The sequence below is a fragment of the Musa acuminata genome, chromosome BXJ2-1 (assembly GCF_036884655.1).
Source record: "Musa acuminata AAA Group cultivar baxijiao chromosome BXJ2-1, Cavendish_Baxijiao_AAA, whole genome shotgun sequence".
Classification (NCBI taxonomy): Eukaryota; Viridiplantae; Streptophyta; class Magnoliopsida; order Zingiberales; family Musaceae; genus Musa; species Musa acuminata.
The window spans coordinates 16721773-16749618 of record NC_088338.1 but is presented as its reverse complement, the minus strand read 5'-3'; the positions used below and the strand labels follow the sequence as shown (position 1 = coordinate 16749618).

Sequence of the window (27846 nt, the reverse complement as noted above, 5' to 3'; positions counted from 1 at the left end):
AAAAGTTGAAACTTTTCTTTTGTAAATATCACAAGAAAGAAAATGTTCTTGATTTAAAAAGACAACTAAGAAATTTGAAGAATGTATCAAGGAATTTATGCCTTCAAAAGATTTATTAAGTCTAGTTCTTAGAGTGATGCAAGCATTAAACCATCATCAAGAAGTACATCATAATATTGAAAAGCACATAGCGTCAAAGGGTACATTATAGAATGTAAGAAGTATAATATATCAAAGAGTACAACTCATCATGGTACTTTTTAGTTCTCTACTCCCTTTTATCAGCAAAAATAAATACATAACCTATTTGGGTAGTGGTAAATCAAAATGTCTAAATAAAATATTCAGTTATCGATGAATTTGCTGCATCTTAGTTAAGATTTGATCTTAACGTAGTTCAATTTGATCTTGACATAGTTCAATTCGATCCAATCGAGTCACTATTGGATCGGTAGATGAAGAGGGTGCTTGCTCTGTTGGAGGTACTGTCTCAAGGGGACTGGTAGAAGAATAATGACTTTCCCTGTAGATAAGTATTTCTGGTTCTGATTCAGGTGGGGGAAGTTCAAGTTCAATCTTTCTAGGTAATCTAGTCCAGATTTCATTTCTTACTATGCATCTTAATCTCCTTAATAGGTTTTCATTGATGACATTGAATCGATCTAGTTTTAAGGTTTCTTCATCAAATGGAATAACTATGTTATGTGCACACATTAGTCTAGTGATTAAACCACCGCATCATATCTTTTGTTGATAGTTCAATCATGTTTTATTTTATCAGATATCCAAAATAGTTATCGTGTCCTCTCATATTCCAATACACTGTTTCTAATTCCATTTGACTAACTTCATCATGATAGTGTTGCTTTAGAAGTAGGATACTTATCACTATGTGATGTAGTAATTTTGTGCTAAAGGGTAGCAAATGTTCACAACTTTTTTGAACAATGGAAAGATTTGGGTTACCAAAGATAATTCATAATGCCTCAGAATATGTAACCCCAACTGATTCTTCATCCCATAGCCCTCTAAAGTAAAAACCTCTTTTATTCTCAGGAATTCCTATAAAGTTACAAATTATACTATTCATGATAGGTATGTGATGCCCTAAGAGATAAGTGGACACCCTATCATTTTCATCTACTTGTAAGTTGTTATAAAACAACCGAACAAATCTAGGATAAATGGGTTCACTTATTAGGAGGATTGGAAGGACATCTAAGTTGGCAAACCATTAAATTGGTTCTAAATTACCCATTTCTCCTAGATCTACATATTTTCCCTTATGAACATTTCTAGATTCAAAGGTTGGGAATTTAAGGGCTTGTTGGGGGGAATCAAAGAGTGTGGAATCATATATTTCATCTACTCTCTTCTTACCTTTGTCCTTTAAGGATCTTCTAGATGTCATGGAACTAGAAAAGTTTATGAGGATTACCCTTGTAGTGATCTCTTGAAATGTTGAGATTGATCTTTAGATTTGCAAGAGATGAGGGTTTTCTTGAGTTTCTAGAGGAAGAGCAAGGAGAAAAAGAGATGGAGAAAGGTTTAGAGGTGTGGGAAAGAGGTCTAGGAAGGCTTGGGGGCAATTCTACTGCTAGCCCTAAAAGCCCTTTTATCGGGCATAGCTGCAGGTGATGGTACCGCCAGCTGGGCAGTGCTACCGCCTATGGGCAGTATGCTTTAGCGATGCCACCGCCAGACCAGTGGTACTACCACTGGTGCACTATCTTTAGCCCATTTTCAAGTTGCAATTTCACCTTTCAACCTAGCAGCTATATTTAGTATTCGAGTCATCACTTTGTGCTTATGGAAAGTACAAGCTTCGTAATACTTTTATAAGCCAATACTTTTCTATCTATGTGTATTAATAATTTAATCATACAAACCATAAATATCAGAAATCCTTTTAATCATTCTCCACTAGTGCTCAACCTCTCCTTCCAACATAAAGGCAGCAAGAGAAACCTTATAATCATTAGGGCAATTTAAGATATCAAATATTTTCTCTATCTACATCATCCATTGTTTTGCTACCATTGAATCAGGCTCACCACTAAAATTAGGAAGACTAAGCTTATTAAATTATTCAATTCTCAGTCCAATCTGATTTGATGTTTCCATCCTTCCTAACAAGTGAAATAGCTTATTCCAAGAATAACAAATTTAGGGTGTATTTAGGAACATATGAAATGTGTATTGATAACTCAATACATATTTTAAATGTGACTTAAAATTTAATATTTTTTAAATCGTATTTGGTTTAGATGCTATTTCTTTTGTAAGATTATATGAAATTCTTTTGTAAGATTATATACATTGATTGATTGATTTTAGTTTATTTACTTATTATTTTAAATTAAAAATATATGTTCATTTTTAATAAATATTTAAAATATTAGAAGGATAAATTTATCACATAATATTCAATAGACTTTTGAAACATAATTTTACTAAGCAACAATCACATCACATTTAAAATATAATTTTTATCTATTATTTATCAAATACTCAGAGCATTTCACAACTATACATTCACTCAAGCTTCCTTCTCTAAATGCATATTAAAAATATAAATATATTTTTAACACAATCTTAGAGTCTTATTATTCTATAAATAATTTATCCATCTCATCTTGGTAAAAGACAGATATATAGGAAAAAGAACCTGTATACTCTTAAGGTTTTTTAGAAATATTCTTCCAAAATCTATATAAGAGGATGTTGAAAAAGGTTAAAGTTTTATTTTATATTTATTATTATTATTATATTAAAGAATCTATATTTTTCTCCAAGTATATTTTTCTAGGTTTTTTTGTAAATTCTCATGAAAAGCTTACTGCAACTATATGGTAGTCGAGAATTAATATATGTTCATATGCTATATAAAAGCCATAGTTGTACTCTTCCTTTCCTTGCCAACAGATTTGTTTGGAGAGAAACGAGTTAGGGTTTCCATTTTCTACTACCAACACATGAAATTTGTCATAAGAATTATAGATTTGGATCATCATTCGTATTATTCTTATCTGCATGCATGTATTAATAGACGCATGGCATGCGTGGATATGAATTCTGATCGAGCTGCAAATACAGACAACACATGTTTGATTCCCGTCCGAATTAGATTCAGAGTTTCTGCTCATTAGAAGATGCAAATATGGAGTTAACGATGACGCAAATAGTCTTTCTCCGTAATCAAATTAACGATAGGCTAATTAGACCTGCGATCGATGACTGAGAATTGACCTCCACTGACAAGCGAGCGTCCTGACAAGAGACGAGAAAATGGAAACAATGGAAGCTGATCTCTGCAACATGAGATCTCAAACAGGACAGGGGAGGAGGAAGCTGCGTAGCGAGGGCTCGAGGTACTGGAAGGCTGCAGCCCATCCGGCCTGAGTCGGGTGTGCTGAGTCCCAGTAGAAGTGTTCCTCCGGGTGGCGGCACACCCTATACAACTTGTTCCCCTGGGCATCTACCTGACTGCAGGCTGCTGTGCCGGAGCTACTCTCGCAACATGGCACCAACAAGTACTTGATCGTCTCTGCTCCATTCACTGGACAAGTAAAGAACTACTTCTGATTCTTGCAATACATCTCTCACTTTGTTATATCAGGAGAAGATAGCGTAACTGATTACCTTGACGGAGTACGTTTGAGAAGGCCGTGTTCACGTCAAGAGACAGGAAGGTTGTTGTCTTACTACCTCCATCCAATTCCTCCACCAGTCGATCAACCCTGCGGTTATGGTCTGCCACTGCCGCCGATATGTTCGCGGGACAAATCGTGTAGTTCGTCTGCCGGGTGTAGTACGGGATGCATTGGATCGGGTGCAGGTTGGTGACGACCACTTTCGGAACCCCGATGTGATCAAAGCGCTTCAGGTCTGCCTTCAGCTGCGCGAACAGACGATCCATGAACCGATGGAGATGCTGCAAAAGCATGGGAAGAACGTCGTCATGGTTGTCGTTCTTTCTTTCGTATGGAAACGTCGTCATGTTTCCTTCTCGGATACTCACCAGCAAATAGTTCGGATCGAGTTGAGAGAAGTGCATGTAGTCATTCCCGGACGCAACGATCAACGCAACAGAAAACTTGATGTCATGTTCTGAGAAGACGCCAGCGTCGATCTGAGACTGGAACTCATCGATCTGAGCGGATAGGTTTCTCTGGAAGTTCCCCGTGTCGAAAATGCCAGAGCCGGAGACGGCAAAGTTCATGCCATTTTGTAGCAGCATCAGCTTGTCACCGACTCTTCTGATCTTATAGGGGATGGGAGAACTGATTCTGATAAGAGAAGCTGCCACACCATGTGGAAACAACTACATATTACTGCAGTTCTTTTGCCAGAAACGAGCTCAGACACATATGCTTGCAATCTAGCAAAGCTATGGAATCGGATGCGTACTTTTATATTCAATGGACACACTGTGGTGGTGGCCTCATGATGCGTAAACCAAAAGAAACAATAGATTACAAGGTGTTGAAGGGAAGTAATAATGCATGAAGGCATATCAACTGCAACCACTGATTGAGAGGAGAATAATATCGAGTCATGAGACAGTGAGTTGGTAAAAAGATCGCCAAAGCGAGAGTTCCTTTTGTAAAGATGTAAGCTACTTTAGACTACGCTGAAGAGAAGAATCACAGGGACCGATGTAAACGTCGGTATTAGAAATAGATAGATAGAGAGAGAGAGAGAGAGAGAGAGAGAGTTACACGTGGTGTGGATAGATGAAAAAGCAAAGCAGATCTTTGTAGAAAGAGAGAGAGTTAATCTATAAGACAAAAGCTTAGTACTCTAAGGAAAGAACAGACTGACCAACGTAGTCGGTGAGGACCTTCCCGTCGGAGAACCGGCCGGCGGGCTTCTTGGGAAAGGTCATGCCGTAAGGCTCAAACCAGGAACGCGCGATGTTCCTCCCCAGCTTCTTCCCCAGGTTTCCTGTGTCGGCGTATGAGTCGCCGAAGACGAACAGCTTACGAGCTCGGTATTCCTCCTGCTTGCCAGTATCACTACCAGTAATCGTAGTCCCTGCAACATGAGGAGTCTCGTAGAACTGAACACCGATGAGCGTGAGAAGCAAACCAAACTGAGGTGAGCCGAAGGCAGCCTTACCCATCATGAGGAAGACCAATGAGAAGGCACAAAGGATGACCCTCTCCATGGAAGAAGATGATGAGATCAGATGCAGAGAGAAAGGAGCAGTAGTAAGACATGAGAGAGTATTTATAGGGACTGGACTAGGTTTTGTACACCTGTAAAGTGGGACCCATTTGAATGTTAAATTCTCCGGTATGTTCTCCCCCCTCTCTCTCTCTCTCTCTCTCTCTCTCTCTCTCTCTCTCTCTCTCTCTATATATATATATATATATATATATATATAGTAATTAATACACATGCAATCTGCAAACTTAAAATTACACGTTGGAAATTGTACCCTCTGACACCACATATCGATTCGCATTACAAAGGTCGTTGTATCGTGACGAATAATTGACGTGTCGTTCCTATCGGTCATATATGTGTATGTGTATTACCTACGTGGTGACTATTCGAGGTACGTCTCTCACCTACGTAATGACTAGAGCCACTTGAGTCACGACTCACTACACAATTACGTGGTGAAGAGGGGCTGTAGGGTGCCACGCCACATCATGCGGTCGTGTCTTGATCGGTGACACGAGTATGTTTCCTATGGTCGGCTGCACACTGAGTCCACCCCTGGAACACACAAGGGTGTGGTGTCAACTGAAAACTGGGTCCCGCACAAAGTCTTGGGTGGCACCGAACCCTGGATAATTCCGGGGCTGGTTCAGTCTTTTGGACAGACTTCTTGGGCGTGGTAAGAAGAGTTCGCCGTGCTGCGCCCTTAAGGGCTCAGAGAGAAACCCAAACCGATCGGGTCCGGTTTTGATGTGAGACGGCGGCGAAGACCGGAAGACGGCTCTAGTAGAGGTCCGACTGCTGAAACCCTACAGTGAGAACGAAAACCTGAGGAATGGGAAAGCGCGGGAAGAAGCACCGGGAGCCGCAAGGACGTCGGGGTGGCGACGCTAGTGACGAGGAGGACATCTTGCCCTCCTCAGCTTACGACGTCCCGCCGCCGACCAACGATCGAGAACACCAAGAGAGCGAATCGGGAGAAGAAGAAGATGATGATGGAGGAAGACCGTGGGCGGCGGCTGCTCCGTCCAAATTCCATCTCTATCAGCTGTCGGTCCAGGTGAAATCAAACCTCTATTATCCGGGAAAGCTTTCTGGTTAGGGTTTATAGGTTCTATTAAAGTTGGATTTCTTTTATCTTTGATGATGATGTGTCGGAGCAGTCGCCCAAGGGAGATATCAGCTACATGCAAAAGTTCTTCTTGATGTATGTCGGTGGGCGGTTTCCGCTCCATTTGCAAGAAGATTTCTGCGGCACTGCCCTTCTGAGGTATAAATGCAAATATTTGTGTTCGAAACTTGTTGTCTTTTTTCCTCTTTTTGGTTCTTCAGTGCCACTGAAATTTGGTTAGGTTCAAAGGTGTATAGTTGCTCTTGTAGCAATGTTCTTTGGTGACAGCATTTGATTTTGGGAAGCAAACAAGTGAAAATTTTCTATCAGAATCTTGAATCGATGTGAATAATGTACAGTTAAGTTAGAACTTAATGAAGAAATCCACCTTTCATTAGTTACTTCGGTGGCCCATCTGTCAGAGAATTCCTGCATCTTTTTAGGAGGTTTAGTGAATCCAAGTGTAGTAGTTTCTGTAGGAGCCCGGCTATAACCGAGAGAAGTAATCTGTAGCTGGAAGTTAATTTATGTTTCTAATCCTACCAATGAAAATAAGGTAAAAAATTATTTGGCTTGTTTTTCTACATCATCATCTGGATACAAAAGAGACAACAGGCATGAACAATTGCAAGAGGTGATGAGAATTCTTCATCTTGATATATTCTAAGCCACTTGGATTTCACTGAGATTGTTGTGGATTTCACTCTTCATACAAATATCCTACTCATGTTGCTTGCTCAAAATTTGATATCTATATTTCTGGAGTAGTGCTTATAAGATGTAGGTGGCCCATTTTTGCTACCACTTGGTAATTGTTCTTGAATAGAGTCTTGTTTCCTTGTTTGATGCTCCTAATTTTCAGTTCATTTGCTTTGGAAGTTTCGGAGGACAAGCTTTATGCCATTGTTCTTTTGATGTGATTAACTTAGAACCATCAAGTAAGAGTCGATTAATGAAGTTTGAATTAATGATCATTGTAGAAATAGATGAGGAAGGCAACATCAATTATTAAATTCATTAGAATAATGATTTACAAAATATAACACCAAAGATAGTTGGATAACAAATACAAGAAGTGCTCTTGAGGTCACTGTTCACATTTAGTATATTTCTTTACTTCCTTTCACCTTTTCTTGTATATTTTTGAATCACTAACAAATTTGGCATCTAAATTTGTTGGTGTTATTATTGTTGTCTACAAAATAGAATGAAATTGTTCAGCTGTTAGATTCTCCTTATTTTTATCTGTTAGATTCTTATCTGCTGACTTTGATGAAAAATTTTGCTTTCCTCCCTGTATTTGGCAGTTGTGAGTGGCTCCGCAGTGACCCAAGACGAACTGCAATTGGTGTTGATTTGGACCTTGAAGCACTTAACTGGTGCTTGGAGAACAATCTAAATAAGGTTGGAGGTGATGGGTGTTCTAGGATCTCTCTTCTCCACGGTAATGTGTTGTGCCCTCAGGAAGCTTGCCTTGTGAAACACCAAGTTGAAGATCTTGTGAAAGATCTAGCTTTATCTGACAAAAATGGTGCTTCAGAAGCTGTCACAACAAATGAGAGAGATGATTCTGAAGTTCAAGGATGCTTCACCTATGCATCCGTCAAAATTGATGCACTGCCAAATAGAGACATTGTCTGTGCATTCAATTACAGCTGTTGTTGCCTCCAAAAGCGCAAAGACTTAGTTTTGTACTTCAAGCATGCTTTTAATGCACTATCGAAGAAGGGTGGCATTTTTGTGATGGATCTATATGGAGGTGTGTCATCAGAGTGCAAGTTGCATCTTCGTAGAAGGTTCTCTAACTTTACAGTAAGTTCTGTTCTTGATGTCATCAGAAGCATATTTTTTGTGGGTGTACTTGCATCATGAGAATTACTTTATGCATGACCAAACTATGCTCTACAAAAGGAGGTTTGGCTAGTAAGTAAGCAGAATTTGCAGATATCTGAATCTCCTATTTGGGACACCTAATAACAAGCTGATCTTGACCTTGTGTTGCTTGTTCCTTCATGCAATAGAAATTGATGAGAACTTAATCGATGTTGCCTTTAAAATGGTTGGATGAGAATGTAATTGACATGGAAGTTGTTTGGAACAAAATGCAGTTTAACGTTGTCTCAGTGATTGTGTCTTGACTTACAAAAGTATTAAAGGAACTAAACTTTTGCAATTCTATATCAAAATTTTGGCTTATAGTCGCTATAAATTTTTTGATGACACTCAAAGTTTGAGCTTATCTCCTTTCTATGTGGCTTACGTATTTTGTTGTGATTGCAGTATGTATGGGAGCAAGCAGACTTTGATATCATAAACCGCAGGACAAAAATTAGCCTCCACTTTCATCTTGGAAAGCAACAGATAATACGGCATGCATTTTCATATGACTGGCGCTTGTAAGTTTCATCTTTGATATCCAACCAATAAATCATGATGTTTTCTATGCATCTATGCTGCTATTGTTATTCTTGGTCTTTTTTTTAGCAGCATTATTGCTTGGATAATATTTCTTTTGCAAGTTCCGATCTGCTGCTACAAAATGGTTGTCACAGAAACATCTTATCCTTAATCTTGATCTGGCTTCATGCCCTTTTTTTTTTGCAAGAAAACAAAGTAGCTTAACTTAATCAAACCAAGGGTTGGAACACCATTCACATCACTTCATGACCAAATTTATGCAATTAACTTCTCCACACTTCATGTGGACATGTACCGTAGGTGCATGAGAAAACTACAGGCAAACACAGTTTGATAACATGTTAATGCTCCAACTTGAACTAAATGCAAGGCTTCAAGCACTTGCACACAAGAGATATCTGAAGCTTCAGCCATGACTCATCAAATTTGCTTTTCATAAAGCACCTCATTCCAACGTGCAAACTGTATTTGATAGTTTTATTTTAAACATTATGGTTAAAATCCATTTTTCGCTGCTTAAGAAACAGATATGAGAGTTGAAGTGGTCAAATTCTCTGTCTTTACAGGTGGTCACTACCAGAAATCAAGGATTGCTTGGAGGAGGCTGGATTCCAATCCATACATGTTTGGATCCGAAAAATGCCAGACACCACGGACAATCAGAACTCGGAGGAATTTACCGTCAGCCGAGATGTCAAGTATGAAATGGTGGCATCCTTCCAGCAACAAGATGCATGGAATGCATATATTGTTAGTGTAGCAAACGTTTAAATGATGTTTCACTATGCTTCATGTTTCATCAGGACAAGGTCCTATGCATGATAGCATTCGCTCTGATGGTTTTGTTCGTGAGTGATCAATTAAATACACCAGAAGGTTTCCTATTACTTCCTATAGACACGATCAAATGGTTTAGGAAGGTATTAGATAAACTTCCAGTACTCGGTCAAGCCTAGGAATCCTAAAACCACTTTAGAATGTGAGAATGAGTCATCTGGTTTCACTCGGGTTGGGATTATAAGCTTCCTCATCAAAACTCTCCTGATAATGAGCACTGGGTTGGTGTTGCAATCAAGTTTTCCAATGACATTTGATATTGAATTTTTTTAGGTAATAATCAGAATTTAGCAGGTATTTTAGACCAATTTTGGCTACTTGAAGCTTTATGTTGCTACTAGATCCACCATGATCAAGTTAGAAGGGGTGATGTTTGAGCTTTTGATGTTTGAGCTTTTCTTTTGCAATGTTTTGTGTCATATTTGTGTAGTTGTGGCATATTTCTGTTGACGTGTTTGGTAGACTTTCTGCTCCTACTCTTTCTTTCGTGGCTTAGTCTCAAAAGAGCCAAATGGGTTTCTTGGCTTTCATGGCTTCTGTAAAAAGACGAATCAAAGCAGCAGGTGCTATAGCTTGCCCTCATGAATTTTGGAAATGGTGTTGTTTTACTGAAAAATGTTTTTTTTTTTTAATGTTTCTAAATCTTTTAGTCGTTTACATGAAATGATTTGTGGATTTATGCCTCGACTTAAAGTTACATATATTTTAAAATGTTTATTCATTCAGGTCAATATAGCTCAGTCTGTCCAACAAAGATGAAACACGCAAAGCCGAGGAAGGAGAGAGTGGTTTGTTCAAGGTCTCGATCACCAATGGTGATAAAAAGGTGGTAAGAAGTATCGTGGACTACCCAAACTTGATACGTGACACCAAAACTTTAAGCCTTGGTTTTGCCAGTGTTACGCCTCTAATAAACCTTAGGATTGCTAGTGAACTACTGTGACGAGATTTCGACATGTGCACCACGCATTAAAATTGGGAAAGGCCACATCATCCAACAACAGTAAATGAACATGGAAGATTACAATGATGCCCCTTTTTGTTCATTTGCATATTAAACATCTGCTTGCATCCACCATCAGATCAACTAAAAAGGAAAAGAAAAGGAGGAGTTTTATTTACCGACCCCCGAGCAATATCTTTTACTTGGGGTTGTGTCTGCCACTTTGGAGCGAAAAAGGCCAACTGAAATATGCATGTTTGTTTCTTTCTTTCTTTTCTTCTGTCGCACTGTTTTACTCTCGTATTCTCCACTGTCAACAAAGAAATGTCGATACATACCCGAAAATAAGCACGGGATCATAGATGAGTGACGGGGTCATACATTGCTTTGATTTATTTGCCTTTTGGTTCAAAGGATTAAGCCAACAAACTGCCCCTGTCGACCACTTACTCATTCCAATACAACTCCAAATTTACTCAGCTCTGAAACCACAAAAGGTAACCAAGATTAGATAATTACGCTACTTCAGTAACACTTCATTCCAATTGACTGCTCAATGGAGCATCAGCAACCATATCCAGCTCCTGTTCAACCCCTTTGACCTGCAGTCGACATTTTAACACAAGAACATGTTTATTTTAGCAAATATTTGATACTCTGAGACATGGCAAAGTAGAACTCAAAGACTAAATCATATGTTCGGTTCTATTCTAAGCAACTGGACGAATAGTGCATATGTTGCCTATAAGATCTCAGATGCAGACATGTCTTGTGCAGCAATCGGTCAACCACTATTTCCATATGCCCACACAACGAAAACAGAGTGTTATAGTATATTACTAAAGACATTATAAGCCAGTTTATTTAGAGATTACCAAGCACCATAAATCGATATCTTAGAAATAAAATTTAACAACAAAAGAAATTGATAGCAACATCTAATAGATCTATGGTGTTTCTGAACAACCAATATGGCACTGTTATGTACTAGTATCTGATTCAATAAAGCTAGCTCATTCTTAAAACTTCTTGGGATGAGAGATTGCCTCCAAAGATCTCAAATTTGAAAAGAAATTTTTCTGCCTCATCCTAGAATATAAAATAAACAACCATACATCTTAATATTACCTCTGGCACATAATGCATGAGCATGTTCTCAATGCCTGACTTCAAAGTCACAGATGAGCTCGGGCAGCCGCTGCAGGCACCTTGCATTCTTAGCTTGACTATCCCAGTTTCACTGAAAAGTAAACATCAAGTAATATTAGGTCACTGCTGAATTAACAGGATGTGAAACTCTAGTTTATATCTGATGAGAATGAACGGGAGAGAAGAGCCATACGGATCAAATCCACAGTATTCGATATCCCCACCATCATCTTGCACTGCAGGTCGAATTCGTGTCTCTAACAATTCTTTGATCATCGCAACAATCTCTGAATCGTCCTACAAAATATTATTTAGTTTCAGAAGGCCACAAAGTACAGCAAACTGATCATATAATAAGTTCCAAGATGCAAACATTCAAATTAAACTAACAATATTGAAGTTCACTATAATCCCAATACTGAACTCTACTTCCAGGATAGAGACCTAATATGCACTGAGCTGAACTTTTTTCTCCTCATGGAGAAAAGCTACTGGAAGCCAGCAGGTTCTAAATCTATGAACCTCTATTGAAATTACACCATGAACTTATCAATTCATTTACTTGTCCAGGATGTTTGTTTTTCAATTACAACCAATCTTAAGACTAGTTCAACTAGATTCTTTTAGTCCAAAAAGAACCAAAATGAAATTTGCATGAAAATTCTGGTCATCGCATACAATCAAGTTTCTATAACTGTTATGATAAAAAAAATCTGTAACAAGAGAGTATAAACCTCATGAATTGCTGTGTCCATAGAAGCTGCAACATTTGACTCGAGGAAAAGTGGTTTCCCAGATGAATAAAAGTCCATTATTGCAGCAAAAATTTCAGGCTTCAGAAAATCCCATGAAGCATCTTCTGACTTTGTTACAGTGACAAAGTCTGATCCAAAGAATACCCTTGTGACTCCTGCGTTACCCATAGTTTCATAAAATTTCAGCATGTCCAATTGTAACACACTCAGTATTCATACCAAGTGTAATGCACTCAGTATTTTGTAAGAGAGATGGAACAGTACTAGTAAGCATATAGATTAAAAAGCCAGCAAGATACGGACATGTGGATCCAATATTGAAGGAACTTAAGCATAATAAAACCTTTTTTTTTCATGACTCCTTCCAAAACTTAATAGAAGATGATTCTTAGTGCCATAATAAGGTTGCCCTTTTGTGTTCTATATAACCAGAGTTCTAACAATGGAAACAACCTTTCTACTTGCAAGGGTAAGATTGGGCACATTGTTCTTCTCAGATCTCATATTGGCAGAAGCCTTGTGAATTGGCAAACTTTATAAAACTTAATGAAGCAAAACTTCTGTTCTTCCTAGAATGAAATATTCCTGCTGGTACTATACTGCACATAGCTTTAAATTGCATCAACAGAAAGGTATACTTAAATCACTGAAATGTCCTAATGTGATAAGATTATCTACTCAAGGAATCAAGATTCTAAAATTGAGGATTCTTGAGAATGAAAAATGGTAAATAGTCTTCCAAAAAGGAGCAAGAGCTTTGCAGTCCCTCACAGGAGACATTGATAGTACAGCTTAGAGAACGACTCATACAAATTATTAGAATCAACCTGACCATTTACAGAAAAATTCTTGTTTCGGCTTTTCTCAATTTCATATAAAGAATAGTAATATGTTTCGCAATAAACTTTATTCTTTTTTCTAGTTTCAATAACCTTTAACTCCCAAATATTTGGCATAGGGTATACATATCCATGCCCACCAATTAATTTGACTACAAGAATTTCTAAAAAAATCATTATTACAAATTTCAGTTTTCAGCTTATATTGTCTTACACTAACTTGCAATCATGACTAGAGGTGTCGATGGACTACTTATCTCCAAATCACCAATACCCAATAGAACCTTTTGTAAAACCAGAACCTACCTGTAAACCCATAGACCCAAATCAAGCTCCAGAATCACCTCATTAATCAATATCAAGCTACATCCGAAAAGCCCTAACTCCATCCATGAATGTCAAACTCACTGATTAGGTCTCAGTCTAGAGTGCCCAGTTTCAGTCCAATGATATTCATGCATGAAAATTTAAACTTCACTTGATAGTCATGCATTAACATTTGTGTCTACCCATTGAAGCAATACATGCCACACAGACATTTTAATAGTACAAACCTTTTGTAGTTACTGAAGGAATAAATGTCATATGGGTACTTAGATAGTGGAAGCCTTGTAAACTGCTCATGCATCAACTAAGGTATGATAATTGTTATATGCACCCACAAATGCATAGGAATTGCATCTGATAACACATTATTCTTCCATTATCTAAGTGTCGGACATTGCAAACCTCCAAGGGGCCACCAGGTCATAATGTTTATTCGCAAGTCATCTCCAGTCTGAATTTTGTGCTACTTTTTTTCTGTAGAGATGACAGAAGTGTTCTTTAATCATAGCCCTTAATATTTTCTGGTTTCGAGATAAAAAAAGAAAAAAGTCCATGACCTTATATGGCTGTACCACAGAAGATATTATGAATAGTTAATACCAACAAAGCTTTACAAAAGAAAAGAATAGAATCCTGACAGTCAAATGGTAATGCAAGCCATTGGCAAGAATTTTGGACACATTTAGCAGACTGCACTACAGATATGTGCCAGACAGATATGTATATTTAATTATTCCAGATTGTATGAAAGCATAAAGACATCTACAGACCAATAATCAGGGGGCCTCACCCTTCTGTCGGGGATGAGAAAGTTGTACCACATTGGATTGCCGATCACCTATAAAGCATGGACAAGGAAACTGGACATGGACAATATGATATGGATATAAGACATCACCTAAATCTCATAAAAGATAATTCATAGTCACAGCAACTGCTATGTGCACATTTCATATGCTGTTGTAATTGTATGCCTTATATATAATAGATAAACTATGCTTCTGAAGCATAACAACAAATTATATAAGCAACTACTTCACAAATACTTCAACAAAAGAAATTTTAAAAGTTAATTATGTACAACAAAAATCCTCGATAAATTAAAAGTCCTAAACATATTTAAATAAGTGTTATTTTAAGCTACCCAACATGTGGCAGGAAGTTTCCATTTGTCAACGGCCGACAAGAACACCAAAAGCATTTCAAAGTGTCCAACATTCTGTCAATGGCTCAGGCTTACTTTGTAAAGAACATATTTAAGTCAAAACAAAACACTTGATTGTCTTAGAATATTCTCCTAACCACAACCTAAATTGCAATAATTGATATTTTCCTAGTAATTAGTGATGGAAGTCAGTTTTCAGCATTCATAGAAGGACATAAGTTAATAAAAGTAGCATGTATATATTAACAAAATACATATAAGCATAAGACATTAACAGTGGCAAAATACCCCACATGATATTTATTGAGCATAGAGGACTTATATTGACATTAAGAGATAAGTTATCGACACAAGAGAGTGGTAAGTTAATTCAGCAACCATCAGAAAAATTTCTAGAAACTTAACGTAAAGCAACTGTCAGCAGGGAGTTGCAATACGAGAACAAGCGCATTGACATTTTAAAGCAAACTGACAATTTTAAGTCTAAGAAAAAGCAAGAGCTCAATAGAAAAAAAAACTATACCATCAATGCCAAATAAAGATTTAGCCAGTGGTGAAGTCATAGCTGTACGAGCATTGGGAAAATCAGCGCTTCCAACTTCCATTACTGATTTTCCTGGGTAAAACATGAGAGACAGTGGATTGGGTGTCGACTGTGTTTGAATAAACATGCCCCTCCTCTGTTCTGTACAAAAAATGGTCAGAAAATTAAGTGACCTCATCATCATTTGCAACACAATCATATATGTGACATCAGCATTACATAAAGCCCATTATACATGGGCATTAATGAACTTAAATGTTACAGAATAAGACTCTTTATGCATTGGTAACTAAAGCAGTAAGGTAATCAAACATGGATTACACATGACCACATGATTATAAATTTTTTATTAGGCACAATCCTGAACTTTGTTGAATACATCAAGCCAACTTTGTTGTACTTAGGTCTTATGCAAGACAACTGCAGAAGTACCTGACTCTACAAATCACGTCAGTTGCAAGCCACTTAAATAGAAATGCATATTGTTGACACTGTAAATAGAAATGCATATTGTTGACACTGTAAGTATTACACTCACAGCTGACCATTAACAGAAAATTCCGTGTGCCTCAAAGACCAGTTAGACCCAGGGGATGACATCTTTAATTGTTGAAGATGCTGTTGAATTCCACAAGGCATACAAGTGTCACTGAATTTGATAGGAGAATAATGAAGTATAATAAGACACCAAAGAAAGTGTGATCACACATTATCTTTTCTTGCAAGCTAGAAGACAGGCCTGCCAAATTTTGAGGTATTTAAAAAGTTCAAACCCCTCAAACTATTCCCCCTAGGTGGCCCATTCAGGAGATCTTGATGATCAATAACACAGTCATGTTACCAATGTTGTCACATTGACTGCTTGTAGGTGCTATGTGGAGCACTTGGTCACCAAGATAAGAAACTTTGCTTATTCAAATGAACCACTAAGACTACAAAAGAAACTTGTAGCAGAAAATATGTGGGATGCTTTGTATTGTAACAACAAAAACAAAAAGATTATGGTATCCTTATCACAGACATATGTCCGATATCATAGCCATCCAACCAAAAATACATATTCTCAGAACTCAATCTGATCATTTCCATATAAATTTTCACCATTTCAAAGGGTGGCAGCATAGAAATGCGTTAAGTTAGAAGCCTAAAACAAGAAGAAAAGGCATAATGACTTCAGTATTGCAACTAAGCGAACAGTTCATCACAACTCAACTTCGTAAACAGCAAGCTGTTTCTTTAAAATGGAAACATTCTAATTTTGCAAACTAGATACAGGCAATTAGCAACTATTTATCATGATCATGCATGAGTGAGAAAAAATAATTCTAAAATATAGGTAATTTATATATCTTAAAGTAGTTTAGCCAGGTGTTCAGCTGAACCTTGAATTTTTTTTTATTTCGATAATAATAGAGGTCCGGGTTCTTTTATTTTGTTCAAAGCAAACTTAGAAAGTTGTCTAGACATTTTGTGTACTTGCTTTGTTCAGTTTTAAGTTCAACCACGTTTGATGTTAATTTCAATTTCTTATAATTTCATAGCCATAATTCACGTGAACTAAGGGTGAAAAGTAGATGAAAGCAATCAAGTTCTTGTAACAGCGGAAACTTTGTGGACGAATGAGCGCACAACACATCAGAAGAAAACCTCACCTCCAAGCCCGATCCACGGAGCCGAGACCCATGACTCCGATGGATTTCGAACAAAGGGCCACTGGTTCCGAAGAGAAAGAGAAAAAGATGAAGAAGAGATTGCACGACAAGAAGAATGGAGATAGCATCCGCTTCTCCCTCTGAACAAGCTTGGATTAGGCTTTGGAGTCCTACCCGAAAAATAGCTTCTTGCTACCAGCCCTGCAAAGCCCTTCATCCCTTTCATCTTATCGCTTCACCAACAAATATTCACAAATTCGAATCAAGAAAATATTGAACGAAATATCGAGCTCATTTGATGTGAGGTCGGGCGAGATTGTGATACCTTTCGATCCAAGCTTCCTAAAGAGCTGCGAGCGCCACCGAAGGGACAAAGATCGTTGTAGGCCCAGGGAGATGCGATCGGCGCCCTTGGGATGGCGGAGAGGACAGTGCGGGAGACGGGCGACGAAATTGGATGATGCAAATTGGTGCGTCAGACGCGATTAGGGCTCGAAGGAAGCGAACGTAGGGTGATCGATACGGATGACAAGACTGACCTTTTATGGCCGGTTAATACCTTCGATGCCTCGACGCGTGTCGTCTTATAACATATTGGAACATGTCACATGTTGGATTAAGTCCCGAATGCAAGTGTTTAGTTGGATAATTAGGTCTCAATTCGATACAAGTTCGCAAGTGATGATCATTAATCGAGGATTTATTGACTATCCTACTCAGTTTAAATTAGCTTAAATTATTTATTAATTAAATTTGGATAGGTTTATGTATAAACTTAGGTAACAAGTCATATTGATATAATATAGATTAAATTCAACAATTAGATACTTAATTACAATTATAATGACATATTAGAATCATTAACACTTTGTCGACAAAAGAAGTGGCTATTCTTTATTTGCTCTATGTATATTTTTTGTGTTTTGCAAATATAAATGATGAAGTCGATAATCCATCTCAAGATCGGTGGGGATATTTTTTTAAAAAATAATAATAGTAAGGCTAACTAACATTCTTGAAATGTTGGTCTCTAAATATATAATAAAAATATATTTTTATATTTTTATTTAATATATTGGTAAATTAATGATCAATAAATTTTATATAATAATTAAAAAAAATACTTAATCATGATGTAATAGCACAATTAGTAAGAGAAGATAAGTCTAGATTAACAATTAAGTCACATGAACATCAATTAAAAATAAAAAAATATTATAATAATATTCTATCGATATTATTAAATGAAAGGATGGGGAATATTTCACCTCCTATAGAATATTTCCTCTGATTAAAATCTATTATAAGAGATCATCAAGTCAAGTCACGATTATTATTATTATTATTGACTTGATTATTATTATTATTATTATTATTTATTAAATATTATTTTTTTCGTTTTATCATTCGTCATTAACTTGAGTATTGGAGAGTTCAAGTCGAAAAATCTATGTGACTTCGATCTTCGTACGTATCAATCACAAAACAAACATTCAACATCTCTCAACTACCAAGATAATATTATGAGTATCCTCCTTTTCGATTAAATTAGACTTCTTATACATATGAGCTTACATTTAGTCCTATAGCTATCATTTTTCAATCACATGATATTATGAGAGTAACAATCGGATCCAACTTTTCCTACGCAGCTTAGTCAGAAATCAACAGTTGAATCAGCAAAGGAACAGTTCCATTATTAACATGCAAGTGCACTGAAGACGATACAAGTCAAAGTCCACCATGCATGCCAGCTTCTTCATTGCTCGGTAAACAGCCACAAGCACCTAATTCTTCCATCATCAATCTCTTCCTTTGGTTCTCAGTCTACCGTCAGGTCCTCATCAAGAACAATCAAAGAACTGAACAGCACAGGAAAGAAAGAAATCAAACAAGTCTCCCATCATTCCATATCCTAATCATTTCCCCATTAAATGTTTTAGTGACAAATTTGTAATTACTCCGTGGTTAATACTCATTTTTCCTTTATAGTGCCATTTATTTGATGCCAAAATGGTAATTACGATTTCGTTGTTAAGCTCTAAGGTTATATTTGTTAGACACAATAGCAACCATAAAGTTTGATGGTTGCTGGTCGTCACAGCCATGAAAATATTTGATTTATAGAAAGTGAAATGAAACTTTTATCTTCATCGACACCATATATTGATGTCCACTGAGGTCTATTTTGTGCTCTGGCGCGGATTATAATAATACGAGACTAACTGCTACAATAATAAAATCTGATTTTTGTTTTGGAAAAAAAGATTAATATAGATATTCAAATGTTATCTATGAGAGCCTTAAGTTCTTCCATTTTTCCCAAAGACAATGCCAAAAACTAGAATAAATAACCCATATATCATGCAAAACAATAAGTTGACAATAGGAACTTTTTTTATTTGGGGCCACCATAAGTGAGGAGAAAAAAAGTATATAAAAAAAGAAAGATTAATCAGTCAACCATCTTTCCATCTCCATCACGCGAAACAAACAAAAAAGAAACATTCTTCGACTTGTGACTGTTCTTATTTTTATTTTCCCAAAGCTGTCCTTGTTCTACCTAATACAAATCGAAGAAAATATCTTCTTACCTAATTAGAAATTACCCTAAAACTCACCTGTCTTCTCGTTAGAGAATTCTACTGATGTGGAGGCTGGTCAGACAACGGTCCCACGTTGCTCCCAATCAGAAGAAAGGTGAAGATGAGGTAATGTAGGACGCTGGATAAGTGTAACTCCAGCCAATCCTTTGGCCAGCCTTATATAGTTGAATCAACCCCATCGAGCAATCCCAACCTCTCCCGTGCGGTTTGGAGCTGGAAGATGCGGAAATCCCCCATCCATGGCGATCCAGAATCCTCAATCGTAGCTCGGCCCGCGAAATCTCTCCCGTCTCCGCCCCAAAGTTGGCTTCTTTTGTTGCCCCGACTGGGGGAATTGCGCATCTGGATGTAAAGATGCGTTCTTGGCCGCGAACGCAGAGCTCTACTTAGATCCGCCGATTTAGTGGCGAGGATGAAGGGAACTCTGCGTGTGTTGTTCCGTTTGTTGATCCTGATCGGGGTGTTTTCAGTCCTTGGCTTCCGGGCTGTGCTCCAGGACGGCAGGCGCCGCGAGCGGCAGCCTCCGGAGGCGCCACCGGTCAACGCGACGCTCCTCAGGCTGGCTGCTGTGGAGCAACGGGAGACGGAGCTGCAGAAGGACGTCGACGACCTCCTTGACGGGACCTTCCTATTCGGCCACGGCGGCGGCGGCGCCGGGGGGCGGCCCCGGACCAATTCGGACTGGCGGCGGGAGAACCACCTCGATGTGCTGCGGCGGCACGAGATGCCGTTTTCCCAGCGGCTTCGCGCCCCCAAGGACTACAGGGCCTTGCCCGACTTCCGCCGCCCCCTTCGTGACTGGTTCCGGCGCCGCCGATTCCATCCCGGGATCATGTCGGAGCTAGTCGAGCACATCAAGCGCCCCATCGATCGCCACCACGGCCGCCTCGACACCGAGGCAGAGCGTTATGGCTCCTGCGCGGTGGTTGGCAACAGCGGGATCCTTCTGAACAACGACCACGGCGAGCTGATCGACGGCCACGAGCTTGTGATCCGTCTCAACAACGCCCGCATCAAAGGGTACGGCCACAAGGTGGGCTCAAAGACCGGCCTTTCCTTCGTCAACAGCAACATACTCCACCTGTGCGCTCGACGGCACGGCTGTTTCTGCCATCCATACGGCGAGAACGTCGCCATGGTCATGTACATCTGCCAAGCCGCCCATTTCCTCGACTACGCCGTCTGCAACTCCTCCCACAAGGCGCCGCTCCTCATCACGGACGCGCGGTTCGATATGCTCTGCGCCCGCATCGTCAAGTACTACTCGCTGAAGAGATTTGTGGAGACGACCGGGAAGGCGCCAGAGGAGTGGGCGAAGGCCCACGACCCGAGGACGTTCCATTACTCATCGGGCATGCAGGCGGTAATGCTGGCGTTGGGAATCTGCGACAGAGTTGGCGTCTTCGGATTCGGGAAGTTGCCGGAGGCGAAGCACCATTACCACACCAACCAGAAGGCGGAGCTGGACTTGCATGATTACGAGGCGGAGTATGACTTGTACCGCGACCTGGCTGAGCAGCCGCAGGTAATACCGTTTCTCAAAGACTCCGGCATTAAGTTTCCCCCGATAGTATTCTACCACTGAGATCATTGTTTCAATGTGATGATACAAATTGCATATATATATATATATATATATATATATATAGTCGGAGAGTGTTCTCATTTTACATATGACAAAAGTGCTGCTCAAATCACGTTTTATCCTTTTCCTTCCTTTCCTCCCTTTTCAAACATACTCAATTAAATCGATTCATTCAATTTGAACCGGTTCAAGATAGACTCAAATCTTGATTCCGACCAAGATAAAAAAATATAATTCAATAATATTAATATATATTAGTTTTATTTTAATAAAAAAAAATATTAAAATTAATATTAAATTATAAATATAAAAATATTATAAAAATAATAAAAGTATGACAAAAAGAATAAAATAAATTTCACATTATTGAATATAAAGTAAAATATAATATAATAATATTATTTGAATATCTCAAGTAAATAATAATAAAATATAAAAAAAACCAAATAAAATATTAAATATTAATTAGACATAAAGTCAACATAACGAAATTAAAAAAATAAAATATCATTTTTATAACTAATATTTTAAATAAATAATAAATAAAAATAATCATTATTTATAAATATCTCATGTAGTATTTTTAATATTAGAATACCTAGTAATTCCATACTCAAACCCTTATTTTAATGATCTTGACAGAATTCTAATTAAAATAAGTCAAAAAAATCTAAATCAAGTGAAAATACCTAGTTTAAAGGCTCAGAAATAAAACAGATGATCATTTAGTTCCATGTGATTTTCAAGGTTTATTGTAAATTTAGAAATTTTCGAAAAACATTGAAATATGAGTTACACTATTTTTTAATAGTATAATCTTATTAAAAAACAGCAAAACTCAGGTCTCCAAAAGAAATTTTTTTCTCAAAGCTTTAAATGACCATTTATGATAATTATTAAGTGATTTTTGACATAAAATAATTATAAATTCATCTTAAATTGAAATAAGCATTTTCAGATTTGAATATCTTATTTACTATTTTCAGATTAGAATATCTATTAATTCCATACTCAAACCCACATTTTTATGGTCTTGATATAATTTAAATTGAAATAAGTAAAAAATAATGTAACATATTTTAAAAATTAAAATAGAAAAAAATGATCATCTACGTAACTCATTTCCGAAGGTTCTGAAAATATAATATTTTTTTGAAAAACTGAAACTTGATTCTCGATTTGGGTTACACTAATTTTGAATAAAATGCCAAAATGGTATAACTAATGTTTCTACAATAACATCTTTCTTATAACTTCAAAATTTCTTCTTTTCTTCTTAGCCATGGTTTTTGATCCAAAGTGATTATTAACTCAGTTTTTTAAATACTAAAATAGTGAAAGTACCTATTTAAGGACTTAAAAAATACAGAAAATGATCATTTGAATTCATCTTAAATTGATCAAAATTAGAAAAATACAAATTCGACATTTTTAAGGGTTGAAAATAGTAAAAAATATCTATTTTGAGGACTTAAAATAGAAAAAGTGGTCATTTAGATCTTTATGATTTATTTTTAAGGTTTCTTGAAAATTTTATTTTTTTTGAAAACAACAAAGCTTGAATTATACTGTTTTTTTAATCTTTCGAAATATAGATATGTAAAACCCTCCCTTATTATATTATAACTCAAAAATATAAAAAGTGGTCATTTAATCTTTAAAATTTATTTTTAAGGTTTCTTGAATTTTTTTCTAATGAAGCTTGAATTATGCTGTTTTTTTAATCTTTCAAAATAAAGATGTGCAAAACCCCCTTATTATATTATTGAAAAGACCACATATAGTACAAGCGAAACACCATACGTAGCACACACGGATAGGATGGGGGACTCATGATGATCGGAGTTTTCGACACCACCGATCATCTACGCCGTTCAGGTTTACTTGGAAGACTTCACCGGCATAGATAAGATGTTGGAGAACCCACGCGCTGGACACACGTGGGACTTGACTTGAGAACTGTAGCCGGAGAGTCTGTCGTGGTATCTATTCCACAGCATGATTCCTGCGTACTTGTCGGAATCCTTTAGGATCGGAAGAACTTGAGATATGAGCTCATGGGGTGGAATGTAGCCACCACTTGGAGCAGCCTCAGGAGCAGCAGGAAGCCCAAGGAACAGCTTTTGCGCAGGGATGGACATGACCCAATTGTCGAACGCATTTGCAAGATTGATAGCGTTCTGGGAGAAATGGCAAGAAGGGTTGTTGAAGAACTGCACCCACACGAAGTCGAAGAGATCTGTTCTGAGTGCGTTGCCAAGCCAGTAATCCGGGAAAGGACACTGCGGAGCAGCACTCAAGTGAACTTTCTTCGTTCCGGCCTCCTGCTCGTTGTAGGCCTTGAGGAAAGCGGCAAGTTCATCATAGTGTTCTGTGCTCCCTCCGGCGATGTTGAAGTCTATGCCATCCAGAACCGCATCCCCGAGGGGTCGAGAGTAGCGAGCAGCAGAACCACCCAAGAAACTGTGCCAGAGGTATGACGCCACGTCCTTGGCGTCTTCGGTGGAACTCAGGCCATAAGACCCGCCACCTCCGATGGAGAGCATCACCTTGACTCCACGCTCCTGGCAGGACTGGATTTCGCTGCTTAAGCGCGCGCAGCCGTTGTTCCGAGGGTCACAGTGGCCGGCGAGGTTGATCTCTGGAGTTTGGCCCATGCCAAACTTGAAAAGGGTGGCGATGTTCACGTATTCGTAGTTGCCTGTGGCACAAGCATCTGCTAAGCTTCCCTCGTCTGTGTTTTGTCCCCAGTAGACGCCAATGCATGAGCTGCGCCCGGCCTGCAGTCTTCCTGTGAGCGCAAGCATCAGAAACGCAAATAACAGCAGCGAAGCTGGCGATCGGATCGCCATAGTGAATGAGGAGGCTATCGGTCTGTCTCTCTCTCTCTCTGTTAGGCACAACCAAAGGCAAGCTTGTGGTGGTCTGTCATCAACAAAGCCATGCGACATGGTTATATAGGAAAAAGTGGGTGATGAAGCTGACGACGTCTGTGGATGCGCGAATTAATGCTTTCCAGAGACTGGCAAGTCACATTGTCTCAGCGTGTTATTTTGTATCTGTTTTGATTTAAATTCATCCAAAGATAAAAAAAAAAAAAGAGACGGATATGCTAGAAGAGTTGAGAAGACTGGATTTGGATAAGGGATACGTGTTCGGTCAATCAATAGGTGACATGACCTGGATCATGACTCGCTCACTTCACGTCCGGATCACAATATCTTGACCTAAAGACAGATTTAACGCACGAGTCCCTCGGTACAGTAATAAACATAATAATTTGCGTAGCGTTTCAAATGGACGGCCAAGAAATTTGCGATGCCTTTGTTAAGACATCAGTCACAAAAAGAAGACGCACGCGATGCTCCAAATGGACGGCCGTGAAATTGGATGGACAATTTTGGACACAGCTCACGGGTGCTTTATCCACAAAAAGCCAAAAGTAAAGTGTGGCTGCAATAGTTGAAGTGCTCGTTAAGGGTTTCTCCGACCGCGATTGATGGGTCATTTGTCTGTTAAACTGTTGTATTTTAGAATAACATATGTTTTATGATAATCAATTTTGTTATAATGGTTTGTTTGTCAGTAAGATTTCTTAATAATGGCTACTCGCAAATGTTTTACTAGAATAAGAGCTCAGAGATCCTCTTAACTGAAATATAAATGGTCAAAGTTATATCGATCATTTTCAACGAAACTGACTCTCATCTCCTCTTCTCTCGATGGAGGAAATCAAACAGGCATTTCTCCTCTCTTGTCAAAGGAGCTCTAGTATCATAGTTTGTTTTGTTTAGGTTTATTTATCATTTTTCTTAGGTTTTCCCTCTCCAACGATAGCCTAAATCCTTTATCCTATCATCTCTCTCTCTCTCTCTCTCTCTCTCCCAAAATCCAAAAAACCCATAAACCCTAACTCCCCTTCCTATCTTCTAATGCCTAAAACTGTAAAGTCCTCAAAACTCTGATCTCCGAGAGCCTCTATATTCCTGTCGTTGGATGTGAAAAAACTATAGATCAGTATGAAAATACCCTAAAATAACCTTTGCCTTTTTTAAGAACACTTTATCGAATATTGTTTGATTCTACCAGTGGTGAAACATTGTGTTGGCTGTTTGTGTTCCTATTCCCATTGATTTCATAGGTAATGTGCATCTCCCCCATTGAATTTGTTGTTGTATCTTGGCATTATCAGACGTTAGTAGTAATTTGGTTAGTTTATAAATTTTTGTAGTGTTTATAGTGTTATTATTGTCACAACGGAATATATATATATATATATATATATATATATATATATATATATATATATATATATATATATATATATATACACACACTGTAAATGACATGATCTTGTGTCTTATGATATAGTTGATAATGTAACATCATGGTACCACATGGTAGGCTTTTATTTGATTTTAGTTGATGGTATCAGTAATTTGGGTGATTAATAGTATTTTGTTTGTCATTGGCAAAACATTGTATAGTTATTTAAAGACCATCGTAAAGCTAGTGATAGCGTGATATTATAATATCAATGGTCGTAGAACATAACAATACTAATTTGTAGTCTTAGTTTGTTTTGGTTGAGGGTAGGAGTCAATAGGATGATTTATAGTATTTTTTATTATCATGAGCAAAACTTTGTATAATTATTAAAAAATAATATATCTCTAGTGATCTTTTGCCTCTTAATATATCGTTGATTGTAGAGTATTTGAACATCAAATTTGTAGGCTTCTAATTTGTATTGATCGAGGTTTGGAGTCATTATGGTGAAATATGATGTTTTGATTCAGTCTTTATAGTGTTTTTGTTGATGTATCCAAAACACTATATAGCATTTAAAAAAATACTATAAATCAATTAAAAAGTATTGTATAATTATTTCAATACACTGTACAAGCTAGTTGATTGTTTTGACAGAGATTGTGAGTTATTAGGGTGATTTACAATGTTTTCCTTAACACTTTACGGGGTCTATAGTTAGCTATTAAAAAACACTATATAGCTATTAAAAAAAATATAGCCATTCAAATATACTCTACAGGCCTTTAATTTGTTTTAGCTAGCGTTTGGTGTTATTAGGGCGATGTATAATGTTTTCCTTAACTCTTTATAGTGTTTTTGACGAGGTGTTCAAAACATTGTATAGCTATTTAAATATACTATATAGCTCTTTAAATATATTGTATAGCTATTCAAATACATCCTTTTGGCTTTTATTTTGTTTTGGCTGATATTAGGAGTCATTCGATGATTTATAATATTTTTCTTAACTCTTTATAGTGTTTTTGTGAGGTGTCCAAAACATTATATAGTAATTCAAAAATAATATATAGCTATTAAAAAAAAACTATATAGCTATTCAAATATAATGTTCAGACTTTTAGTTTGTTTTAGTTGAAGTTAGGAGTCATTAGAGTGATTTATAATGTTTCCCTCATCACTTTACAATGTTTTTAGTGAGGTGTCCAAAACACTGTATAACTATTCAAAAACACTATATAACTATTTAAAAATATTATATAACTATTAAAAAAATATTATATATTTAAATATATTATGTTTTGACTGAGGTTCAGAGTCATTAGAGTGATTTACAATATTTTATGTAACTCTTTATATTATTTTTGGTGAGGTATTCAAAACACTATATAGCTATTCAAAAATATTATATAGTTATTCAAAAACAATATAAAAAAAAATACTGTATAGCTATTTAAATACTTTGAACAGGCTTTTAGTTTATTTTGACTGAGGTTCAAAATCAATTGTACGGACTTTTAGTATATTTTGACTGAGGGTAGAGGGTGATTTACAATATTATTTTCCTTAACTCATTACAGTATTTTTGGTGAAATATCCAAAACATTGTATAACTTTTCAAAAACACTGTATAGCTATTCAAATATATTATACAGACTTTTAGTCTGTTTTGTCTTAGGTTAGATGTCACTAGGGTGATATATAATATTTTTCTAAACTCTTTATAATGGTTTTAGTGAGATGTCCAAAATATTTAGCTATTCAAATACACTTGTAGTTTATATTGGCTAAGGTTAGGAGTCATTTAGATGATTTACACATTTTCATGGCTCTTTAATACTCTTTATAGTGTTTTCTTCACTGATTATAGTGTTTTTGTTATTACATTACCATATCACTAAGTTACAACTTATGTTAAACTGTTGTATGATAGAATAACATATGTTTTATGATAATCAATTTTGTTATAATGGTTTGCTTGTCAATAAGATTTCTTAATAATGACTACTCGCAAATGTTTTATTAGAATAAGAGCTCAGAGATTCTCTTAGCACTACCTCATACCCTTATCAAGTCCTGTGTCACCCATGTGATTCTAGGGTACTGAGATGATTGATATTTTATATCGCACTATATCCTATAGAAAATAAGTCATGATATATAAATACTAGGTCATTTTGGATAGTTTTACCTATTTTAGTGAGTAATCATTTTGTAGTTGTATGAACTATTCTTATTGAGGCACCCTAGTTGATCCGTAGTCATCTCCGTAATGGTTTTCTTCTGTTAGCATCACAATATTAAAGTTCAAAATTAAAATATTATAATATAATATTACCTCAACCCAATTCTAATATTCCAGTGAATGTCAAGGTGAGCTACAAAACTTATATCTATAAAAAATTTATATAACAATAAGATGAGCTATTATTATCAAGATGCAAGGCAAGAATATAAGAATTCATAGATATTATTTC

General features: G+C 37.0%; 5 protein-coding genes across 6 annotated transcripts; 2 read left to right on the top strand and 3 right to left on the bottom strand.

Annotated features, from left to right (window-relative positions):
• Positions 1–3163: 3163 nt before the first annotated feature.
• On the bottom strand, positions 3164–5188 carry LOC103973809 (GDSL esterase/lipase At5g03610). The gene is made up of 5 exons (XM_065091670.1): positions 5122–5188; positions 4825–5037; positions 4022–4302; positions 3643–3934; positions 3164–3559 (listed from the first exon to the last, which is right to left on the bottom strand). Exons 1-5 carry the CDS (start codon positions 5168–5170, stop codon positions 3327–3329), a joined length of 1068 nt encoding a protein of 355 aa, XP_064947742.1. The 5' UTR covers positions 5171–5188; the 3' UTR covers positions 3164–3326.
• Positions 5189–5853: 665 nt separating this feature from the next.
• Positions 5854–9585, top strand: LOC135599018 (uncharacterized). The gene is made up of 5 exons (XM_065093647.1): positions 5854–6229; positions 6333–6439; positions 7588–8092; positions 8561–8676; positions 9265–9585. Exons 1-5 carry the CDS (start codon positions 6005–6007, stop codon positions 9467–9469), a joined length of 1158 nt encoding a protein of 385 aa, XP_064949719.1. The 5' UTR covers positions 5854–6004; the 3' UTR covers positions 9470–9585.
• Positions 9586–10721: 1136 nt separating this feature from the next.
• LOC135599017 (nifU-like protein 4, mitochondrial) lies at positions 10722–17429 on the bottom strand. Of its 2 annotated transcripts, none has more exons than XM_065093645.1 (7): positions 17235–17429; positions 16910–17142; positions 15237–15398; positions 12362–12537; positions 11821–11924; positions 11607–11718; positions 10722–11080 (listed from the first exon to the last, which is right to left on the bottom strand). In XM_065093645.1, the coding sequence occupies exons 2-7, from the start codon at positions 17133–17135 to the stop codon at positions 11015–11017; spliced, it is 846 nt and encodes a 281-aa protein (XP_064949717.1). In that variant the 5' UTR covers positions 17136–17142; positions 17235–17429; the 3' UTR covers positions 10722–11014. The 2 variants fall into 2 exon arrangements, with proteins under 2 accessions (XP_064949717.1, XP_064949718.1); XM_065093646.1 differs by having other exon boundaries at positions 17084–17142.
• Positions 17430–19702: 2273 nt separating this feature from the next.
• LOC135598129 (sialyltransferase-like protein 1) lies at positions 19703–21221 on the top strand. Its single transcript, XM_065091669.1, has one exon. The coding sequence runs from the start codon at positions 19928–19930 to the stop codon at positions 21098–21100; it is 1173 nt and encodes a 390-aa protein (XP_064947741.1). The 5' UTR covers positions 19703–19927; the 3' UTR covers positions 21101–21221.
• Positions 21222–22842: 1621 nt separating this feature from the next.
• Positions 22843–24047, bottom strand: LOC103973813 (acidic endochitinase). The gene has a single exon (XM_009388475.3). It carries the CDS (start codon positions 23950–23952, stop codon positions 22981–22983), a length of 972 nt encoding a protein of 323 aa, XP_009386750.2. The 5' UTR covers positions 23953–24047; the 3' UTR covers positions 22843–22980.
• Between the last annotated feature and the right edge of the window lie 3799 nt (positions 24048–27846).

Coding starts and splice junctions, on each gene's coding strand:
- LOC103973809 (XM_065091670.1), bottom strand. CDS start 5,170: ATGGAGAGGGTCATCCTTTGTGCCTTCTCATTGGTCTTCCTCATGATG. Junction 5,038..5,121: donor ATTGGTCTTCCTCATGATGG/GTAAGGCTGCCT, acceptor CTCATGTTGCAG/GGACTACGATTACTGGTAGT. Junction 3,560..3,642: donor CTCAAACGTACTCCGTCAAG/GTAATCAGTTAC, acceptor TTACTTGTCCAG/TGAATGGAGCAGAGACGATC.
- LOC135599018 (XM_065093647.1), top strand. CDS start 6,005: ATGGGAAAGCGCGGGAAGAAGCACCGGGAGCCGCAAGGACGTCGGGGT. Junction 6,440..7,587: donor TGCGGCACTGCCCTTCTGAG/GTATAAATGCAA, acceptor TGTATTTGGCAG/TTGTGAGTGGCTCCGCAGTG. Junction 8,677..9,264: donor TTTTCATATGACTGGCGCTT/GTAAGTTTCATC, acceptor CTGTCTTTACAG/GTGGTCACTACCAGAAATCA.
- LOC135599017 (XM_065093645.1), bottom strand. CDS start 17,135: ATGAAAGGGATGAAGGGCTTTGCAGGGCTGGTAGCAAGAAGCTATTTT. Junction 15,399..16,909: donor TCCGTGGATCGGGCTTGGAG/GTGAGGTTTTCT, acceptor TTTTTTGTACAG/AACAGAGGAGGGGCATGTTT. Junction 12,538..15,236: donor ATCTTTATTTGGCATTGATG/GTATAGTTTTTT, acceptor TGGGTAACGCAG/GAGTCACAAGGGTATTCTTT.
- LOC135598129 (XM_065091669.1), top strand. CDS start 19,928: ATGAAGGGAACTCTGCGTGTGTTGTTCCGTTTGTTGATCCTGATCGGG.
- LOC103973813 (XM_009388475.3), bottom strand. CDS start 23,952: ATGGCGATCCGATCGCCAGCTTCGCTGCTGTTATTTGCGTTTCTGATG.